This window comes from Larus michahellis, chromosome 8 (genome assembly GCF_964199755.1).
Source record: "Larus michahellis chromosome 8, bLarMic1.1, whole genome shotgun sequence".
Lineage (NCBI taxonomy): Eukaryota > Metazoa > Chordata > Aves > Charadriiformes > Laridae > Larus > Larus michahellis.
This window is the reverse complement of record NC_133903.1, coordinates 31723098-31741760: the sequence shown is the minus strand read 5'-3', so window position 1 is coordinate 31741760 and position 18663 is coordinate 31723098. Positions and strand designations below refer to the sequence as shown.

General features: G+C 34.0%; 1 protein-coding gene across 7 annotated transcripts in view; it reads left to right on the top strand.

Moving 5' to 3' along the window:
* The window catches only part of KCNT2 (potassium sodium-activated channel subfamily T member 2), a 197383-nt gene that overhangs the window by 93063 nt on the left and 85657 nt on the right, over positions 1-18663 (top strand). For 6 of the 7 annotated variants that reach the window (XR_012588877.1, XR_012588876.1, XR_012588875.1 and 3 more), the window contains 8 exons: positions 6037-6145; positions 10548-10604; positions 11711-11860; positions 13016-13245; positions 13936-14152; positions 15447-15552; positions 15829-16001; positions 18044-18115. Coding sequence is in view for 3 of the 7 variants with exons in the window: in XM_074599204.1 (XP_074455305.1) it covers positions 6037-6145; positions 10548-10604; positions 11711-11860; positions 13016-13245; positions 13936-14152; positions 15447-15552; positions 15829-16001; positions 18044-18115 (1114 nt within the window). In the remaining 4 variants the exon portion in view is untranslated. The remainder of the gene's footprint in view (positions 1-6036; positions 6146-10547; positions 10605-11710; positions 11861-13015; positions 13246-13935; positions 14153-15446; positions 15553-15828; positions 16002-18043; positions 18116-18663) is intronic. The other variant, XM_074599205.1, reaches the window with a different exon arrangement.

Genomic DNA, 18663 nt, shown 5'->3' with positions numbered 1-18663 from the left:
TCTCTCGCTCTCTCTCTGTATATAAACATGCACATACATACATATATATGTACACACAGACATATATATGCTTATATGCAAAACCATGCAAATATTTTTATAATGAACTCATTTTGCCTATCTTTGGAAAAAATGCTTCTCTATGCAGTAGAAGTAAAGCTTTCCTATCCAACTGTAATTTTGAAAATTCAATTTTCTTGAAGGATATTCTAAGGAATAAAAGATTGCTGATTCATGCAACATTAAAAAAAAATCTATGGAAAAATATTAGTCTCCTCCATCATCCCATAATGCAATGAAAAAGTAAATTCCAGTGCAGAACAATTCCACAGCAACAGTTAAAGCTGTAATTTTAAAAGCTACTGAATTTACCACTAGGTTGGAAGGAATGAAAAAAGCATCTATAGCAGTTCTGAAGTCATAAAAGTGTAATCTCAAACTATGAGATGGCATAGCAGGGAATAAGACTCATGCTGTGACAAGAATGATGGTGCTTTTTCATCTCCCCCATAAAACCACACAGCACAAACATAATCTCTTCTCCCTAGCCATGACCACTTTTCTTTATCAGTAACTGCGTTAATTTGTTGTTCCTAATTGTATTTTTAAGAGAGTTTCATTAGTCTTAATGGCTTGTCTCTGTAGGACCTTATATACAAGTAGACTTGCAAAACAGAGGTAATTTTTCATACATGTTGTAAGTCTCAGATTGAGAATTTTAAAGCAAAAAAACCCAAACCTCTCTTTGTAATATTTCCTTCAACTGAGTTTAACCAATCTGGTATCTTACGGCCTTCATTTATGTTCTGTATTTCTTCAAGGGCTTGAGGAGACCTTACATATTCTGTGTCTCATTAGCCCCCTCTAATATTAATTATAGTAGTTCAGTATTGAAAGTCTAAATATTTATACAGCATCTTATATCCCAAAATAATTTCACATTGATCATGGGGATCACTGCATCCATTTCCACACACTCTCTGCACAACAGTAAAAACAGAGAATTAGAAGCCTTCCTTCAAGATTAATTTAATCTTACTTATATAAAGCAGAGGAGATTTTTAATGCAGTTGTAAATTTGGTAAGGTTATGAACATGGAATAAACATCACCACTGGATGCTTACCTACTGCAAATGGTTAGGCCACTGATAGAGTCGTGAGAACAACATTTGTTTGCATACATTTTCCTAGGAGGGCTCTGATCATTAACCTCATCCAACTCTTCTTCATTCTGAAATACGTACCCAGTGGGGGCTGCAGTCTATAGCCCTATCCAGACTGCTTACAAATAAAATTTGTCATAACTACGTGGAACATTTTTCTAAGTGCTTTTCCTGTCATGATTCAGGACTGCTTTATTACTGCCTTAATGCAAAAGCTTCTTTTAAATTTGATATTCCTTTAAAAAATGACTCCTTTCTTCTGGAGGTTTCCCAAACAATATTGTGCATTTTTATGAACCTGAAATATTCAATAATAGTAGTTCTTTTTTTTTTTTTTTTTCTTTACACACAGGTTTGGAAACTTAAACTGTCAAAGTTTCTGAATTTAGAAAAAATACAACCAAAGAGTTCTGCAAAGTCCTCCTAACAAAAGTTTAATTTTTAACTATGTTGAAAATTTATAAAACACCACAAGTCCAGCTTCTCAGCAGCTTAGATTAGGATGACCAGTTATAGGTTGCATGGGACAGTCGTGAAATTTAGACCCTGACTGCATTTTCCTGTAGAATAGTATCCTGGAGATTTTCTGCCTTAGGCTTCAGAAACAGTATATAGGACAAGAAATTGTTATAATTTATTCCCATCTGGTAGACAAGACTTTTACATTCTTCCTCTCTTTAATGAGAGTACAAGAACTTACTCTTGTCATCACAGCAAGAGAATGGAGACACTTTGCACAGGGTAATATGGCCTTACAGAAAGGCACGTTTCCTCTTTTCACCCTTGCATCCTGCGTTTTCTCTGTTATTTTTCACAGTGGAGTTTAACTACTTTATTTTAAATGGTAACTCATGCTTATATTAATACAGTGGAAATATTTCTCTGTGCTTGAATATGATTCTTCAGTGGAATCTGAAAAGCACAGGGCGTGTTTGTCCCAGCAAACTCCTTTGCAAGTTCAAGGTGTGAACGCTTTATAAATATACGGTCACTCTAACATGACAGTTACCAGATGGGCAAAGAAACACTGTATCACCATTGTTACCTGTCGTAATGTCTTCACCTGAAATGCTTTGGTTACTCCTTAGTACTTTCCAATATACATATGCCTTGGCATGCCTAGTTTTTCTTTCACTAATACTGCATCTTCCTTCACTGGCACTTACGTATGGTTTTCTTAATCTTTCTGCTTTTCCCTCAAACACACGGGTCTACAAAAGGACCTGCACCCTTAATGCATGCATCTGGCCTTGCATTTCAACAAAAACATGAAATAAAGTGAAGATTGTCCACAGCAGAGCAATATATTTATACAATTCAGAGACTGGAGTAAATTGCATATTTTCTGAGTAGATTTTATAACTTTTATATATTTGCTAGAAAATAAATTAATTGCCTTTACCTGGAATATTCAGAAATTAAGTATAATGACAGTTCCATGAAATGGGAATACATTTTAGCATTCTCTATTTATTCAAAATACACCAATGAATTAGCATGGATTGGTGAAGTCTGACATTAAACCTTCAATAGTTTATTTGAAAGGAACAGAGTCCAGGTTCACCGAAATGGATATTCAATGCATCTCATGATTAATCTATCCAATTACAGATAAAAATAGTCTCGAGATAATGGATGGACATTTTTCTCCATCTGGTCTGGTAGCGATCATGTTAACTTACCAAATTGATAAAAGTAAGGTTTCTCAGAATAATCGTGTCAGGCCTAGGACATTCTTACTGCATGGCTGATGCTGCAGGCATAAATCAGTATTTTGAGTACGTTTTATCTTCAAGAACATTACAGAAGTCATAACTCACTGCACTGCATTGCAACATCTATTTGAGACAGACTTAACAAATTTTCTGTCAAAATATATTTTCAACAGAAACTACATCTTCTGGAAATTCTAAACGGAGTATTTCTTTAGTATAAATGCAATCAAAATACTTCTGTTTGGTATAATGGTTTGACATATTTAATATTCAACTCAAGATAAACTGCAATTTCCTCTGCTGCTTCACTGCCACACTGAATGAGTAATTTGCTGATTCTAGTACCTGCTGTCATGGGACCTGACTGATGTCCCAAACCTGAGGAGTGGGAGAGCTGTCACCCAGCTTCCTCCCTACTCTCTTAGAAGAGAAAGCATCAGATAAATTTTTATATAACCCTAAGCACAGCTCCACAATAAGAATCCCAAACATAGATATAAAACACAATGACATTATACTTAAGCTACAATCTGTCACGTCATTGGAGAAATGAGCAAGTTATTTTTGACCTGATCTGTGTTTAATATAAGAACTTAACTCCAGCCAAGAGGAGAAACCCATAGTACCTCTCCTCATGTTTCAAATGGCTACAGTATTTCTAATCATTGTAATTAGATCACTGGAGAGTCTTTCACCTCGTGTTCTCAAAGTACCCCTGAGAATTCAAAAGCTTCGAGACACTTCTGAAATAGGTAGGGTATTATTTTCATATACCCATTTTGCAGATGCATAAAAGGTAATGAAGGCAATAAATGGGTCCCACAAGGTCAAAGTCTACAATAGGAGTGGAAATAGTCCTACGAGTCCCAGCTCCGTGGCTCCTGATGTAAAAACACTTGACAACACAGTGTGAATCTCTTACACTTATGAGATTAGAGATGACTATTGTAGGAGAGTAATCTCTGTTTGTTGTGTCCTATATTCTCTGTTAACATGATACTTTACGTAAAATCCATCCAAAAAGTCCCCCATGTACATTAGAGAGTATAGAACATATGGGGAATTTAAGACTGAGATATACTTTTCATTTGCATTGTGCCATCCATTTCAAGATCTGTAATAACAGATGATGAAATAATTTTCCTATATATTTTTTTCTTGCTCCTATTTTCAAAAGTATTAGCAGTAATATAACAACATTCTTAACGAAAAATAAGGGGAGGTTATTTGGCAAAATCCTACAAAAATATGGAGAATTACCATTACTTCAATATCAGTAAGTTGATACTCGCTTTCATAAATCTTTGCCATGTGACTAACAGTAACGGAATGCAGATATTCCATTGAAGCAGTAGACTATGCCTTATTCTCTCAAAATCTCTAGTTTAAAATTCAAGTAGATTTATTAATGGCACATGGTCAACTAAAAGAACACATTTCTGTCTGAAATATTTTCTGCAGGAAATATTTAATTGCCATAACTGAAATGTATTTAGAGGAAGAAAAATCTCTTTTTCTTCTATATTTGACAGTGTCTTTATATAACTAAATTCCTTCCTTCCCTATGACATTTAAATAGGTCTTCATCTTCAGAAAATGAGAGAATGAATTTCCCCTTCAGTAATCAATGATTCTGTTATGAAAAGCCACTAGAAATTTCGAAAAAAGGAATAGAGAAGGTGTTCAAAGTATGCCCTCACTTCTGTTTTCAGTAAGCGGCATGCTTATAGCTATACCATAAATTCTGTCTAGAAAGTAGCTTAGTTAGAGAGGTAAGGTGTTTCTAAGGATTTCGATGTTACATTGGTGCAACTAGAAGAAGAGGTATGTAGACAGGTCAGATCTAGGTGAGGAGGTTATTTGCTTACTTTTACTCAGGAATTTTCATACGACTTATGTTTTGATCATCATCTGTACTACTTTTATTATTCTTTCTCATTAGAAGCAAATTCTGAAAGTAATGGAGACTGAATCAACCATTAAATTCAAAAGAAAAAAAAATTACTTACCATGCAATAAATGCTTTCATGACCTTAGAAAACCTTTATGACTTTAAGTTTCTTCACTGACAAAAAGTTTCATTAACTTGTAAGTTTTGTGCTCATCCCTTCTTATATCTATTTTAATACTGTTAGGTATATGTGAATGACATTAAAGAGTAATTCCTATTTCCTTTTCATGCCATCACCAGCACCGGAGAGCATTTAACTGTGATCTGAACTTTAAGCACTAGCCATCTAAGTTGAATTCATACAATACTGAAACCATGTGCAGAAGATTTGGCAGTTTTAAGTATAAGCCGATACAGAGGACTAGATATAATGCCTCTGTTGCTTTCTCTTCTCACTTCCCCTCTCCTAAATTCTATTAAAAGACAGAAAAACGTAGGTATGTCTACAGTACTGTTCCATCCCAGCAAGTACTAATGTGCAGATATTCTTCTAAAGACTCTAAAAAGCAAAGCACAATTTCGTGATTACAAAAGCCAGACAAGGTCTAGGGTGAAAAGAATGCAAAGCTATAAATAAATGGAAAAGAAAAAGCAACCACCCCTCTTGCCTAGATTGCAAGGATGCAGCAGGTGTTAGCAGTTCCTGGGGGAGATATTAGTCAAATCTACAACACACTCTGAAGTGCAGTGCAAAATCCCAGAGCCACTGCCAAATAGCCAGTCTGCAAGCCAGTACAGCCTATCTAATTGATCAGCACTCCTGCATTGCGGTGTCCTAGCTATGCTGTCTCCTCAACACAAAATTATTTCTCTGTACAATGCTTGATGTCTCTACACCAGTTCATGCAAAACTGCAGAAGGTGCAAAAGATACAAACTAGACTGTGCTGCATGGCTTACTCATACAACTAGCGCAGCAAGATAGCGGAAGCAGGTTTCACAGAGCCATTGCATCCTCTCCGTGTGTAGCTGCAGGACAGAAAGTATGCAAAATTAACTCTAGTCATGCAGTCTGAGAGACAGCATAGATGGGGCAAATCATACACAGCTGCTCTCTAGGTTCAAGTGGAAGAAGAAGATCTGGAGGCAAATTTTGATTGCCACTATCTTCACCTTTTTTCTAGGCAAGGCAAGGAAGTGATAATTGTGCTCAATTGAAAGTATTTTTGTAAAACAATTTATATTTTCTTTTTTTTTTTCCCTACAGATCATGTTGTGTGTGAAGAGGAATTCAAATATGCTATGCTAGCTCTGAATTGTATATGTCCAGCTACCTCCACATTAATCACACTGCTGGTTCATACATCTAGGGGACAGTAAGTATATACCACCATTAAAAAAAAAAAAAACAAGCTTGTAAAAGTTATAGCAGATATTCTTTGGAAAATAGCTTACCCTAAACTCCCGGACAACTACGTTTTAAAACAAGTTTTTAAAAAGAAATTGGAACTTTCTGCACAATAAAAACATCAATATGTTTTACTCAATATATTATAATTTCAAAAAGAAACATCCCTCCCAATATTTAACAATTTGTTGCATGCTGTTGTGCCACTTCCACAATAGAAGATATGAAAAATTTGCATTTCCAATTTAGTAGATTGAATCGTGGATCTATCACACAGTTCTACTTAAGAGCACCAACAAGACCCAAGAATACCTATTTTCATGTTAACTTGAAGGTCTGGTTTTGTACCCATATAAATACCCACACTATTCATTGAGCTCAAAAAATGTTTTTCTGGTAACATATAAAATGTTCTTTGCTATTCACTGCCTGTACATTAAGAAGTAAGCAAACATACATATGAAGAGATGGTTTTTAACATAATAACCGTGCTGCTGGAAGGGGTACAGAATTACGGTGTCTTTACAGACTGCATAGTCACAGTAGAACTTCTCTACGTTTACCAAAGCAATTTTACCACATCTAGTATATCTCTGTTATACAATATTCTTGGAATAATAAGGTATTATTATTAAAATGTTGTGGGCAGAGAGGCATTAAAGAGTGAATCTCCAAATATATCTGTAAAAACGGAATACATGCATATAGACTGCACAAGAATACTTTTGAGAGTCTAGTAAAAAAGCATACTTTTTTCATGTAATCATGGACCCAGTAATATCTTGATATTTACAAGCAGAGCTATTTACCCTTCTATATAGCATTTGCAATACTCCCCTGTGCCCAGGATGGGGAAAACTGCAATTATTGCTAGAACTTTTACTACCAAGAACAACAAATGTCAAGATTTTAATGGCACTGCCTGTACTAGAATCTATTAAAAAAGAAGACAACAAAATACTGTTTCTACGCCTCCTGAGAATCATGGTGAAATATATTCTTCATCTGCTTCACTTTCATTATCTGACGTGCACAGAATACAGAGCCTTTTTAGTTATTTCGTATTATATGTAAATGAAAGAAGAGTAGTATGCTTAACAGCTAGCAGAAAATTTTCCATCAGCACAAAACCATATGAAAGGGACTCTGTTTTCTGCTGTATATAAGAACTGTAGCATTTCATTTTTAACACAGATATATCGATCATTTATACAGATTCCCAGCTATGATACAAATAACTATAGTAGAATGCAAAAGCACTTATTATTTCTTTTGCAATCAGAATTAATTGATATGATCGGGGTTGTTAAAGTAACTGATTTCTCATCTGGTCATTGTATACTAGGAGCAAAAAAAAAATTTTTTGTACAATTAGTTGTTAGCATTACTTTGAATCCTTCTTACAGAAACATACAAGCTTGCTGTATAAATACAGAGAGACTGGAAAAGTGAAAATGTCTAGCTGCCATTCTTCTACTTTAGTCAGCACTCATCAGAGCATTTAATTTCAGATGGGATCCAAAATACTGAAAAATGGCAAACTTGGGACATCTTCGAGCATGTGTTTTAAGGCTGTCTAATTGGTTGAGCAGATAAGACTGTTCTTTAAAACCACGCTATATCTGTGAAAGTTTAAAACAGACAAATTAGAGGGAAATAACTTCAAAAATTATTTAAGATTTCAGTAGTCTTGACATCACAGTGCTAAAAAAAAATCAAAAAATCAAATATTTCTTTCCCAAAATATCACTGTCTAAGCTTTCAAATGTAATATTTTTGCTACTTCCCTTATTTCATTTTTTGCTAAAAATTTACATAATTCCCCCACATAAAAAGGTACATAATTCCCAGACTGGTGAGGCTTTTCTTCTCCTTTTATTCCTTACAACTTTTTAAAATCCCTTGGAAATGCTGGCATGTGTTCTCGAAAGTCTAATTTAACTGTGATTTTGATTTTTGTTAAGTTTTGTACAAGTGCAGAAATCTGTTCAATATATGATAGAAGTCACCAAGTCAAGCATTCAAAATGAGGAACTGAGGACAAAGCTATCATTTTGCTAAACTGCTCTGATCCTACTAAAAAACTCTACTGTGCTCTTGAAAACATTAAGTAATGATGTACTTGAGCTTACTTTTTGCTTATAATTGAGTGTTACGTAGGTCATGTTTAATCTGGAAGTTTTGTGTTCTTGAACAAGTAGTTAAGATGCTCTTTAACAACGAGAGATTTAACCATTGATTTTTAACAAGTATGCGCTTCTTGAATGTAAGATTCTAAATTCAAGGGACAGTAATCACACATAATTGAAAAAATCATATAAAATATTTAAATATGTGAAAATGATTTATTTCCTGAATTACCACTTAAATGTCACAATTTTATCAGTTACACCTATTTTACTATTTTATTCATAATTTTTATGTGCAGTACCATAATTGATTTAAACACTTGCTAACTAAAATAAACTCACAGCTAGATATATCTAGCCGATCTTTAGAAGTTCTAAAGTCATTAAATTTATTTTCAAACTTTTTTAATGAGTATACACTAATGCTTTAGAGGAAAAATTCCTTTTAAATTTACAGTCTTCATAAGCATCTCCTGAGATCTGCGCTCACTCTAGAGTGTTTGAGCAGTGTGTTGATAAAACGTGATTCTGCACTTCTGTGTCTTCGGGGGAAAATCTGTTTTCAAAATTGGTGTCTGTTTTAACCTTCATCTACAGGTTGTCATCATATTGCAGACATAAAATTCCTTTGGATTTGACTAATTTATAAATCAGAATAATTGTTTTGGCTTTTCTAGATATTTCCTGATGTTGAACAATAGGAAAATTAACTGCTAATAGTTAAAATAGGTTAAATTACCTTTATTGATGCATATGAAAGATTAAGTCAGCTGAACGTTTGAGTTTGGCTAAGTATAATTACAAGGATTCAGTGAAAATAGATTATTTAAACTACAAACAAAAATTTTAACTATACATGCATTTATATTCAAACTAAATACTAAATTAGATCTAAATAATGAAGAGTATTTGTTAAATAGACTTCCAATATGAACAGTAAACTGCTTTCCTTTACATTGATTCCTGTTTAATTATACTTTCATTATCCTGGTTACTACCAGCACCTGCATTAAACTTTATGTAGGACTTGAGTTTTAAATCCCTGTCAGAATTGTCTTATATAACAAGAGCAGACTTGGATTATGAGGAAACTGCAGTGAAGAAACCACTTGCAACCTTGGCTAAACTTTCAAAGTCGTTGGGAGGATTTTCTTAATAATTAGTTCAGGTTTCCATTCACAGAAGCCACATATCTGTTGACTTACAAGTTTAGTAACTTCAATATAGTGACTGGGACCGTTCAATTTGTTACACAGATAACCAAGTTCAAATGACTACCTATCCCTTCCCATTCCACAAGGAATGGCTCTTCTTTTTACACACTATTTTAGGTGCATGTAACCAGAGGAGATTATCAAGGAACGTACCAGAACATTTCTTGCTTTTTGTCATTTCCCTGGTAAAAAGTCATTCATTAAGGGAAAATATGACCACTTTCAAGTTCTACCTTCTTAACAGTTGTTAATTTAGTGAAGTTATGATCTTAACCTAAGTGACTTACATTTTAATAGAATTAAACAGTTCATTGACAGTTCATAGATAAAACATTGTCCCAACTGTTTGTTGTAATCTTACAAATGAAGTGCTACCTATTCCACAGGGAATCTGTTTCTTATTTTTATTAAGAAATAGTGTGACACTGTTAATAATACAAGCTCTGAATACAAGATTCTGATAATCACGAAGATAAGTACACTGGAAATTAACTGAAAGTTGAAGTCAATACATAGCAGCGGAACAGAGGAAAAATTATTATTCTCTATTATCCTAATTAGAATGATAATGCAATATACATCAAACAAAAAGAAACACGTGTTCATAAATTAAAAACATCTTATCTTCTGGTATTATTATGTGAGGAGACTGGGGAAAATGTTCATTTTCTAAGCAACTTTGGCCAGATAAACTTGCTATTAAAATTAAGGAGAAGTTTGCTGCCGTTTATGTGAACTGGCTTCAGTCTTTAATGCTGGTTTTCAGATTAAACAAACTAGAAGTAAATAATCCCATTGTCTTCTCATCTGTTTATGAAATTCAAAACCTGTCTGTAAGCCACCAAAATTCTACCTTGAGTCTTATTTATAATCTTATTATTGATCTTAATTATTAATCTCAACATTTCTCTTTAAATGTTATCCAATTATCTTATCTAGTAATAGAACTTTATTAGGGTTTGTATTATGATACAAAATATTGGAAGAGAATAGCCTTTCTGACTTGAACTTCATGTGGTCTTTACAGAACAGCCCCATGGGAAGCTTTCAGACAACTAACTGGAACCAAGCAGACCTTAAACAGGTGAACATTTTATTTTAGAGGGAAAAGTGAAATATGGAAAATTATCTTCTGTAATTACATTTTTAGTTCTGCTATTCTACAACTAGTGCACCGTTTGTTAATACTATTGCAATAATAATGGTTTACTTATTTCCATCTTGAAACAAAATGTTTCTACGCTGAGGGTGGGGAAGAATGGTAAATTGAATTAAAACATTGCAAATGTATAAATGAGCACAAAGGAGCATGTCCCAATATCTTGAGATCTTAGCTTCAAATGGCAAAACACAGACCATATTTGTCAGTTTTATGTCCTGTCTGCACATATATATATATATATTTATGCATTCATTATATATGCAGACAGAACCTTGTTTCCACATGAAACTTTGTCAAGTAAGAAGTTCACAGAGGCCCCAAGTCTACGAATTTTGGTATTAGCTGAGGTTTTGAACATTTCCACTAACAGTCCATTTGGATAAAGAACATTAGCTGCATATGGTAAAGGATGATATGCTTTATATGGTTAAAGTAATAATTTATTTTCTTCCACTAGAGAAAAGAAGGTATATACTTGTCATAGTACACAAGGCACAGTAACTAAAAATGACGATAGGGTAAATGCTGAAGATAACCCATAGGCAAATGCAGAAAAAAATCTTTCTTACAGATAAAGTGACCAAAGCCAAATGGGTCTTTCCTACATAAGTTATTTTTAATGATTCTTTACCTACTTCAAGCAGGAACCAGACAATCTACCGTGGAGCTCCTGAAGAGACTGCCTTTGTGAATAGAATGAGTATGCTGTTGGTTTCACCTGTCATCTTTAAATTGCAATGAATCTACATACTATGGTGTGAATTTAAAGTAATTTGGCTGTATCTCTCCTGATATAAAAGTACATAATCTTATATGCCTATTACTTAGCAGAAAATGCTCTTTAATTCATTAAAATAATCTCTGTAGTTACAGTATTACCAAGCTTTGATCTCAAATATTTTTTTTAGATTAGCCTATGGGACCTTTTTAATAACATTTGTGGTTTCTATTGCCATGAAATACTGCTCTGATCAATAAGAATTTTACATTGAGTTTTAAATTATTCTCTTTATCTGTACATGTTTCAGGGAGAGTCAGCAATCATCGGAACAATGGCAGAAAATGTATGGGAGATGCTCTGGTAATGAAGTGTATCATATTAACTTGGAAGAAAGTACTTTTTTTGCTGAGTATGAGGGGAAAAGCTTCACATATGCTTCTTTCCATGCACATAAAAAGTATGTTTATTTTCCTATCAACAATGAAAAGTTCAAACAAATAATTAATTGTTTTGCCTGCAGCGTACCTCTGCATTCAAAGGTGCAGAATTATGCATTACTCTGGTTCTGGATTTAAATATCTGGTCACTACTATATTTCACGGATATTTGTCTGTAAGTTACAGCTGGTCAGGTAAAAGCTCACATTAGTTCTGTATAGGCCAGCTCAGTCTGAGAGAACAGAATATAAAGGATGTATAGGATAAGCCTGACAACTAGAAAAGAAATTGTACCTTAGAGACATTATATGAGAACACCAGTCCCTTTCCATGTCCAAAACAACCTAGAAAAGGGACAGTGGGAGGGTGTTAGTGTTTTTTAAAATTTATTTCATTAGGAGTCAGATGGAAATCTGTCTTCCTTTGTGGTGTGTTCATTTTATGCAAAATGTTCAATTTAAAGATGATGCATGCTATGTTCTGGTGACTGTTCAAAATAAACCCGTATTTTTTCTGTTAGATGCTTACCTATCTTCTTTAGGTTCCAGATCATGCATCACTTATTCAGTGCTGCTCTGTGAGGTGAATATACAAACTGAACACAAATCATGTATGTTCGTATATATTTAACAAAATGAACATATATCAGACCCTGAACACTGAGTTTATTCTCATACTTCGTAAGTGAGACAAAGATTTTTTTTTTTGCTTTAATTCCTTATTTTCTATCACTAATCAAATTAATTTCTAGGAATGAATTGCAAAAATGAATTCTGAAAATGGTTTCCATTACATATGAATTATGGAATAATTTAACATGATGAATACTTTTTCATATTATATACGCATCCTTCTACTAATATTTTCCCAGAAGGCACTATACATCTGATTGATAGAAAAAAAATCAACTGGAACAACATTAGAAGAATATTATGGGGATTAAGAAAAACGCTAGATTCAAATGCCTAGGGATTCATGAGATCGTAAAAACTGCTTGATCAGAAGTGGCCTATTTAGCAGATAATATTTTTCAAATATATTTGTCATCCAAAAATCTGCAAATGTTCATAATCTGCAAAATGTAACAACATACTGGAGGTTCATTTTTGACAGTGGAAATTCTAGTGTATATGGGACTATGCAAAATGAACCATGCCTTTCCTTTTCCAATTAAGGTTTGGAGTCTGTCTGATTGGTGTTAGAAAGGAAGATAACAAAAACATTTTGCTGAATCCAGGTCCTCGATATATCATGAATTCTACAGATATATGCTTTTATATAAATATCACCAAAGAAGAGAATTCTGCTTTTAAGAAGCACGAAAAGCATAGAAAAAAACATGAATCAAAGTTATCTTATCATGGAGCTTCTAGGTTACCAGTACACAGTATAATAGCCAGCATGGGTAAGTAAAAAAAAACAAAGCCTCACAACATATTCTTATTCACTGAATAGTGCATTTTAAAGCTTTTAACAGCGTATTCCTAAAATTGTAGTTTTAATTAATATGTAAGACATTATAATAGTGTGTGGAAAGAAAAAACATTAAACACTTGCCCTTGTATTTTCAAAAAAAACCCCAACAACCCAAAACCAATGGAATTTGGTTATGTTTTTCTTTTACTTGACAATATGGAATTAAACCACTTAAGACTGTTGTGTAAAAAAATAATAATAAAATGTAGGCAAAGCAAAGCAACTGGGAAAATCACATGGGTAATTTCTTTGTCATTCATAACTGGTTGTTTGTAATAAGTTTTCATAGCTTCTTTAATTAGAAAAAATTCCTTTTCTCAATAAAAACCTACAGGTTGTTGATGTAAATATGGATTAATTACATCAAGTACGATTTTAAAAAAGTAGCTGACAAGAAAATATTTATTAATGGTCAGAAAAAGTGCTAGTTTGAAGGAAAAGGCTTCTTCAGGCATAGTTTAAATATTTGTTATATTTTAATGTAATAAACACATTATAATAATAAACACATGGCCCTTCATTCTTTGGCCATGTAGTCAGGTAATCTCCACTAAATATGTGAATCTCATTAAAATGTTTTGACAACCACGTTGAAAAAATGCTTTCACTGCTACTTCAGGGACAGTGGCTATTGATTTACAAGATACAGGATGCCGAACATCCAGCGGACCTACACTAGCTCTTCCTTCCGAGGGAGGTAAAGAGGGCAGGCGGCCCAGCATAGCACCTGTTTTGGAAGTTGCAGACTCATCCTCACTGCAGACCTGTGACCTGCTCAGTGACCAGTCAGAAGATGAAACTACCCCATCAGATGATGAAGTCTCTGCAGGCTTAGAGTATGTATATCAAATATAAAATAAACAACATAATTTGAAAAGATAATATTACATAAGCAGAATGGATAATTTTTTGACATGGAGGCGAATCCAAGCAGTTGTAGCTAGCAAGACCCATAAAGGCCAATTAGGGAATTACTCCCTTTTATGAAATGCTGTTGTCTCCTAGCAGAATGCTGTTATGCCTATTTTGAAATAAAAAACCCCCACCAGATTAACGCCTCCATTTGCTGCTGATTTTCTATACTCAGTTATAAAGATCCAGTTTTGTATTGTACTTTTTTAATAACATTTTTTATGACCATTTTTCTTACATTCTGTAGTTATAAAGACAGGACTCAACTAATTTATGAACAAAACAAACAGTATTTCTGTCCTGAGAATGCAGTGATGATCAGATCATTCAACAGGCTCGTTGAACACTGGGGCTAGGTGTCTGACTTCAAAATGTGGGAATGATAAAAAAAGCAGTAGGAAACAAAATTATTACATCTAATTTAAAATTCTTGAAAGTAATGATGCGTTACTCAGATAAAACCAGAAGATTCAATCCTGTAACTGCCATGCAGATAAGCAGTTGGGTTTATTGGGATTACTGACAGGGACATTAAAACTGAAATACACCATTACACCAGTGGCTCACCTAGCACAGTTTCCCATCTCCAGCAGCGGCAAGCATGAGAAGCCCCAGGGAAGATCATAAAGCTTCAACTAAAAAAGTAATACAACAAGTCATCTTAAATCTACAGTCTGAAATACCAGGATTTAAAAGGTCTCATATTAAAAACTAACGCAAATTAGAAATTTCATCTCATCAGCAAGAGGATTTGCCATTTAAAATTTCTTCCAGCCATGTTGAAAGTATGTTATTAAAGCAAGAAGGTAATGACCTCACTCATTCTTGATATGTGTTTGAAAGAAAAATGGGGAAGGAAGCGCAGGAGTACCACAATTCTTTCTATTTTCTTTCCTTCCTTTTTTTCCTTCCATAGAAGTTTCCACTGCCTGCCTCCAAAACACTAGGACAGCACACTATGATCCAAAAACCCAAGCAAAATGCTTTTAGTCCACAAAAGCATGATGGCTTCCACTAAATTGTATCGAATTGGTCAAAACTATAAAATATATTCTTTTAACCCTTATTAAACATAATTCATTTCATGCACTTGACTCTGCTAGTCTACAGATAACTGCAAAACTTAGACATAGGTATAAACATCCCATAAAATAGTTGCATAGTCAACTGCTTTTCAGTAATTAGCTATACTGAAAAATGCTTGTTCTATTCTCCTAGGTATGCCAAAGGCTATCCTCCTTACTCTCCATATATTGGAAGCTCTCCCACATTTTGTCACCTTCTGCATGAAAAAGTACCATTCTGTTGTCTAAGACTAGATAAGGTAAGGGGAGTTTCTGTTACTGGATAAAACTGCGTTCTCGTTTGTCCCTTGCATCTGAACAGAGTTAAATTCTGGTTTCCACTTAGAGATGAGTTTGTTCAGCACTTACTGAGCTATAATATGTTTTCTCATCCTTTTCATCACCAAGAGTTTGTTTATGCCTGATCAGGTTTATATCAGGTTGTCTGATACAATTCTCTAATGTAAAACCCTTTAATGTCACAGCTAAATCTCTTTATTCATATCCACTGAACTTGTTTCTTATTTTGCTTTTAGGGATGCCAACATAACTACTATGAAGATGCCAAAGCCTATGGATTCAAAAATAAATTGATTATAGTTGCAGCAGAAACTGCTGGAAATGGCTTATATAACTTTATTGTTCCACTACGAGCTTATTATCGACCAAAGAAAGAACTAAATCCCATTGTATTACTCCTGGATAACCCGTAAGTAGTTTTTAATTTTATATTTTTTTTCGTGATACCTTTTAATCTCATTTTGCCATTACTTCAGTAGATGATCACTCTTCACACGGCCAACTTAAAATCAAAAACATTATGGCACATTTATCTTTGAGAAAATTTGATGCCAAGAGTAATACCTTATGTTCACTGTCATATATAGAAAATTGACTTGTTATTGACAGTAAATGGCCATAGTGAATTTAAATGTCCTTATTCTTCATGGCCAATGTTTCAGCTAAGTATTTCTTAAAAGTACGCAAAATAATGTGAATATTACTGCTAAAATTAAATAACTTCATAAACACTATAAAAAGCAAACTGTAACAGTTTCACAGCTACATGACAGCACTTCAGACAACACTAACCTACTTAACACAAGGCACTTAGTAGCCTGGACCAGTTAGGTATATTTTTAATAATTTTAGACTCTGAGATAAACAGTTCTTTAAGCCAGTAGGACATCCCCCACACTCTTTGTCTACAATTCTATAAAGTCATGGAAGAAAATTAAAACCTGCAATATTATTGTTACTACCGTATCTGTCTGGAGATCGCTGGAATTGTTAGCCTTTCTTGCATTAGCTGTTTAGAATTTCAGACAAATTCTTCTGTGGCAAGACTGATTCATTTATAATCTGACAACGAATGAAAGAGACTTGGGTTTGGTGTTTTTTAGTAACACTTTGATACAGCTCAAGTACTTAAAAATCAATTTAGAAGACAAAAAATGAAGGCTAGCTGTATACAAAAAATACAAGTCAAAGAAATGACAGCAGCAGAAATTTCTTATATGTTCTGATTGCAGGCTGACGCTTCTCTGTGCATATATATGTTCTAGTTTAAGTAATTTATTATACAAAGGCCTGCTGTGAAGTCTCCCAATTTTACCTCAGATGGCTCTTTAGTGAAGCGCTACATACCTGTGTTTTCAAAACAGAAGCTTTTTTATGTACATGCTATGGCATAGAGTAAATTACACAAATTGGTAAAAGCCTAAATTAGGCTAATGGACTTCTGAGTTGCAACCCGCTTAAGATTAAAGATGTGATCATACAGCGCCCTCTAGTGCTTGTTCTCTTTTCCAGCACAGTGCCTGAGTTCATTTGTTTTACTGTTGTGACATTTTATGGCTAAACCCACTTTTTATTAGCATAAAGTAAAAGCTATGGTTGCTAATTAAACTAATACCCTTAGTGTTGTCTCTCTCTACACAGCATTTGCAGTGACTCCTCGGAAAGGCCATCATTCATGGGCCTACAGAAGCTAGCGGGAAAGCCAGCGTGCTTTTCCTACGTGCATGAGGTGGAATTCAGGCTGCCATTCAAGTCAATTGGGATTTTGTAATTTACTTCATTGGACTTAGGAATTCAGCCACCTTTGTTGAACATATATATGCATTGTTGTTATATTCCTATTTTCTTTATTTATCAAGGCAATTTATTACTTATTCTGATATCTACACATCACATGTGTTTTAAGATTTCCAGTGTTTCTTGGTATGTAAGAAGAAACACAGTAAAATTTATTATTAAAGAAACATTACAATAAAATACACTATCTTAGTTTTCACATTCCATTTTAAAAATAAGGTTTCATCTATGACTGTCTCGTTGACTTGAATGGAGCTGTTGGCACAAAAACCAAATGATGATTGGGTTTCCACTTCACATTTTAATTAAAAATCCTCACTGTTTAGTCTGGAGTCATGCATTGGAGTATAACTTCGTAGTGTGTTTTTGACATCAGTCATTTAATATTTGGAATTGTCCTGTGCCATAAAATTTCTGATTTAAGAAGTGCATTTATTAATATAAGCATGTTAATTATGATCATCCTTTATGATCACAGCAAACTGTTGATTCACAGCTTTCTGCAAACCTATTTCCCGTTTAAAGTGATATTATACTGCCAAAGTTTAAAAAAGTTATTTTTTTAAAAAAAGCTACCAGTTTATTGAAATATTTTAGAAGAGATGCTGCTGTTGTGATATTGTGTTTCATTTTGTAATCCCATCTGCTGCTTAGGCCAGATATGCATTTTCTGGATGCAATCTGTTGGTTTCCAATGGTTTACTACATGGTGGGCTCTATCGACAAGTAGGTGAAATAACTGTTAGAAAACTTAACATTGTAGTGCTCAGTGGTTTGTTGTGTGTATCGTCATTGCATGTTTAAATGTGTGTTGTACTTGAAGATGATCTTTTTGCATGCGTGGTTTGTGTCTGTGTGCTATAATTTGGGATTTCAAATTTCTGACTTATAAAGGATATCATTAGTGAAACGTGTCAGGGAACACACGTTAATATCTTCAAAAACATAAGATTAACACCTATTTAGGTGCATTAAGATGTTTCTACAAATCGCCAGATTATAGCCCTGATTCTAGTCTCATTCTATACTCAGTTACAATGTGTTTGGGTTTACTGACTAGGGTTTTGTAAAGATAGCTCAGAACGTAGACAGTCTCAAAATGCGTCCAACAGTCTTCATCTTCCGCTACTTAAAATATCACCTACTCCTACATTTCTGTCTTCATCTCTGCTAATATATATATTTGCATACCTAGGTTTAGCAACATAGATTAATGTAAAAATCAGGCAGAAACAAGAGAAGAGCAAGGCCTCATTAGCATTTGAGCAAACTCC